We start from the raw sequence: 5000 nt of genomic DNA on the forward strand, positions 1-5000 counted from the left end.
TGGCCCTGGCCTTGACTGAGGGGAGACAGCGATAGTCATCTGTTGTGAGACGCGGGGGTAGTGGTGTGGAGAAAATGGGAAGGAGAGCGGCAGGAGCAGGGAACTGAAATCTTTCATCTGCCCCTCCTGCTGAGAGCCTCGGAAAAAGCTCTGGGTCCTGCTGCACCCTGCCGTGTCCAAATCAGTGTTCGAATCAGCCTCCTCAATTAACTGGTTTGGAGAGAGTGCCTTGCAGGACTCACAGAACCGATTTATTGAAACTCAGTAATACGAATCCAGTTTTTTATGCTACCTGCTGCGAAATTATTTTAAAATAGTTTCTGAATATCGTTTTTTCCTCATCGCTGTTTAGACGTCGATGTTCTTGCATTAACAAGAAAACATTGTGACAGTTGGTTTGACTAAATGGCAGTTAATTAACGGCCGTTACGCTTCGCCAGATGGTCGCTTTAGGACAGGGGTGGGCAATTCATTTTCACAATGGGCCACATGAGAAACCGGGACTATTGTTGAGGGCCGGACCAGTAGACAAACTTATAACATCATGTACAGAAGATGTGTATCATATTACAATCACAGTCACCCCTATTAAACTGTTTAATCATATCTGATTCCCTTTGCAAGCCATTAAATCAATAACATTATTATCAAACGTACGTTCTGTTAAATGTAATTACGTCACACACATGCAGAGACATGTCAGATCCAGCCCAGCCTTGAACACATGACTCTACATACATGAGACTGTTTGACTTCTCTGGGTGTTCACATTATTATAAATCAGATGCTCTCATACTGTATTTTCATTATTAGCTAGTTATTATTGTAATGTTTACCTATTTTACTGTATCTGACATTGCTACTGCATATTCACCATCTAGCAGACACACTGAGAGCACAACATATATGAAACAAACCATAACCAGCTCAGAAATTACTCTGTGTGTGGGGAAATATACCATAATCTTTCCTAATGAGTGACAACAGATAAAGATGAATCTAAATGCGTATTTTACTGCTTGGTCAGTCAGTGTGATTGACAGGAGAGATGATCAGAGGAGCAGAGTTTTTACCACCCCTATTCAGTTGAGGGCCGAAGTATGGATAGAGTTTCTCAGTGAAGGTGCAGCCAGTGAAAGAGTAGATCAGAGACCTGGCCTCCACATCATAAAAGGAGACCTGGCTCTCCTCATAATCCACAAACACCCCCACCTTCTGGGGCTTCTCTCTCAGGGACAGGGGGACAGGAAGGTCAGCGAGTGCCCAGTACTCATTTCCATTCTCCAACCCTACAGTCCAGTATCCATCCTCAGGGCTCAGTGTGATCTGCCCCTTCCTGTTGATGGACTCTCTGGCCACTCCTACATCCCACACAGTCTTCTCCTTCACCTCCACTTCATAGTAAAACCTCCCTGAGGAGAATCCCTCCTTTCCTAAAACACAGGCACACAAGGAAAACCTCCCTATGTTATCAGGGAGATTCTTTCTTGTGTCTCCATGTCTAACTTGTTTCCCATCCTCAGACAGAATGAGTTCAGGATGTGCTGTATCAGGGTCCAGAGTCACGTCTGCTGCATACTGCTGAATCATCTTCAGCTCAGCAGCATCACACAACTTCTTCACTTCACTCAGCTGAGACACAGCTCTCCTCACAGTCCCCACAGAGAGATCACTGTGAACCCTGACCTCAGACCAGTCCTTGGTGTGTGGAGGGGTGGACAGGGAGGGGAAGCTCTGGAGGAGGTGGAGGTGGTCCTCAGTGTGTGAGAGCTGCTCCAGCTCAGTGCTTCTCCTCTGTAGCTCAGTGATTTCCTGCTCCAGCTCTTTAATCAGCCCTTCAGCCCGCCTCTCTGCTGCTTTCTGCTTCTCCTCGATCACGTCAAGGAGCTCAGCCTGGCTTCTCTTCATGGAGTCCACCACAGCAGTGAAGACCTGTACGCTGTCGGCTTTCTCTCTCTGTGCAACTTTCTTACTAAGATCTACAGAGTGTTTGATCTCTGAAACCTTCTGCAGTCGCTCCTGGATCATCTGCTGAACATCTACCTCTGTCTTCCCCAGCTGAGCCTTCCTCTCTCCATACTCCTCCTCTATGGGGACGGTGTCGTGGGTCTCGTGGTCTTTCTCAGTGCAGAACTGACACACACACGTCTGGTCAGTCCTACAGAACAGCTCCAGGGGTCTGTCGTGCTTCTTACACATCCTGTCTTCCAGGTTCTCCACAGGGTCGATCAGCTTGTGTTTCTTTAAGCCTGCTACTCTCTGATGAGGCTCCAGGTGAGTCTCACAGTAAGAGGTCAGACACACCAGGCAGGACTTCAGAGCCTTGAGCTTCATCCCAGTGCAGACGTCACAGGACACTTGTCCAGGTTCGACAGGGGACTCATCTTCAGCCCTGACTCTCGTTGTCTTGAATTTCTCTACGACCTCTCTAAGCGTTGTGTTGACGCGAAGCTCAGGTCTTCTATAGAACGTTTCCTGACACAACGGACACAGACACAATTCACTGGTGTCCCAGTATCCTCTGATACAGGCCATGCAGAAGCTGTGTCCACATGGAGTAGAGACAGGGTCAGTGAACACATCCAGACAGATGGAACACAGGAACTGCTCCTCAGACAGGAGACTGCTGGAGGAAGCCATATCTAGAGAGACCAGAGGTGACACCATAAAGCATTTCCTGGAATCAATCAGATCTCGATAGTTTCAGCTATGGAGCTGACAAGACTGTCTTATGAGATTATACAGCGACCAATGATGATAACATTATTCTACATCACATAGGAAATAGTCCTTCAACCAAATCAATACGTTTTACATGCTGAACTGTCTATAAACCAAACTGGTAGAGACTACACAATAGTTTATCTTGACTTGTCATTGTAAGTCTCTCAACTCACCTGTCTGTGATTCTGTGAGAGTGTGGACGCTGTCTCTGTCCTTTATACTGTATGTGTGATAGATGTCTCTGTCCTTTCTACTGTATGTGTGATAGATGTCTCTGTCCTTTCTACTGTAGGTGTGATAGATGCCTGTTTGAGGACGATATCTAACAAGTTTGAGAGAGTCTGCCCTTGTCCACGATACACTTTACGTCTCTACACAGTTTAGTTTCATTTCAGCTGCCTGACGTTGAGATGCTCCTCCCCTCCCAGTACAGCTCTCCTCCCTGGAACAGAGTTAACCCTTTACAGGCTGCTCTGTTTCTAACATGTGGTTTTACACACACACTCTTCTTACCTGTCATTTCCAATCATCATATTGTTCCCAGTCAGTATAAACTGTAATCAGAATAATATTTGTGATCAGGGGTCTCATTTATAGAAAGTACTTTGGATAAAATGTTGATCTTACCCGTGTCGTACGTAGAAAACCAGGTCAACGTAGTGATTTATACAATTTCAACGTGAGTCGATTTGATCGTGGAAACGATCGTAGCTCTACGTCGGGTATTGACCTTGCGTACGCACATTACCTACTGGTTATGCAGAGTTATTACAGGCATGTGAGCCGCACTGCCTACTGTAATTCATGCAAAGTGAATGGGACTCGGAATAAAATTAACGATGTTGTTATCAGCCGAGAAAATGAGTTTAATTCAAGATTTAAAGGGAACTGATGTTTATGATTGTATTTCAGTCTTCCTTTATATTCCTCCGGAGCTGTCAAGGCAACACCATCTCCCTTTCAACATGCCTAATGTCTATCTCCCCTTCAACATGCCTAATGTTCAACATGCCTAGTGCGCTAAATTATACTGGATTTTTCTCCGGAGAACGCAAGGTCAATACCCGACGTAGAGCTATGATCGTTTCCACGGTCAAATTGACTCACGTTGAAATTGTATAAATCACTACGTTGACCTGGTTTTCTACGTACGGGTTAGATCAGAATTTGATCCAAAGTACTTTCTATAAATGAGACCCCAGGTCTTGTTAAAAACCCTACACTCTGCATCTTTCTCTTTTTAACGAGCAGACATTTTTCTCCTCAGCATCTCTCCAACTGCACATTATGGTGAAGAAGATGTGTAACATAGACACACACGCACATACGTCAATTGAAAATAAAAATTGTCGCCTTCAAAATAAAAGCAATGCAATTGTACTGGATGCATTGCCTACACTAATTTACATGTTATTTCTATTATTATGATGATTATTTTATTTTTTTACCTCACACAGGGCCGGCCAGGGACAGCCATAGGGCCGTACAATGCCCAGGTCTGCTTTAGGATCTCTACATGTACTTGAGGGCATCTGTGGCGCAGGAGGTAGAACCGCCGTCTAATGATCGCAAGGTTGGCAGATCGGCGGTTCGAGCCCCGGCTAGCCACATGTCAAAGTGTCCTTGGGCAAGACACTGAACCCCAAATTGCTCCCAGTGAGCGGGCCGGCCGGCGCCTTGCATGGTAGCTTGCCGCCATTGGTGTGGGAATGTGTGTGTGAATGGGTGAATGAGAGGCCGTTGTAAAGCGCTTTGGATAAAGGCGCTATATAAGTCAGTCCATTTACCAGTTACTTTCTTGGCCTTAGACAGTAATTTCAATTTGAATTTCGCCATTTAGCAGACACTTTTAATCAGGGACATTCCCCCTGGAGTAACTGAGGGCTAAGTGCCTTACTCAAGGGCACACTAGTAGTGGTGTGGTTTCACAACCTTCCGATCACAAGTCCAACTCACTATCCACTAGACCACCACACCACTACCCCTACAGTACAGCATCATAGACTGTAGGTTTCTGAGAACCATGGCAGTGAGGGGTAATGAAGGTGAATCATACAGCAGAGAGGACTTGGCCATCACTGTGTAGAAGCAGACACCTCCAGTACCTGTGCGGGCTAAAAAATCTGACCTCCCGAGGTCAAGTCATTCAGACACATGCAGAGTTCTCTCAAGCATTTGTGACACGGTCTGGTCAAAAGGTCTGCATGCCGGCAATTCTCAAATCGCGCCAATGACTAAAGTTTAAAGTGTTTTTTTCCGGTTTTTTTCGTATTATT

At 45.6% G+C, this 5000-nt stretch overlaps 2 protein-coding genes across 3 annotated transcripts in view; one reads left to right on the forward strand and one right to left on the reverse strand.

Moving 5' to 3' along the window:
* The window catches only part of adarb1a (adenosine deaminase RNA specific B1a), a gene marked incomplete at both ends in the record, with an annotated part of 38949 nt that overhangs the window by 2558 nt on the left and 31391 nt on the right, over window positions 1-5000 (forward strand). The window lies entirely within an intron of this gene.
* Window positions 917-3090, reverse strand: LOC308152125 (E3 ubiquitin-protein ligase TRIM39-like). Its single transcript, XM_080525035.1, has 2 exons — window positions 2898-3090; window positions 917-2642 (listed from the first exon to the last, which is right to left on the reverse strand). Exon 2 carries the CDS (start codon window positions 2638-2640, stop codon window positions 1024-1026), a length of 1617 nt encoding a protein of 538 aa, XP_080381161.1. The 5' UTR covers window positions 2641-2642; window positions 2898-3090; the 3' UTR covers window positions 917-1023.

Source organism: Nansenia antarctica, assembly GCF_963989245.1.
Source record: "Nansenia antarctica genome assembly, chromosome: 3".
NCBI classification, from domain to species: Eukaryota; Metazoa; Chordata; class Actinopteri; order Argentiniformes; family Microstomatidae; genus Nansenia; species Nansenia antarctica.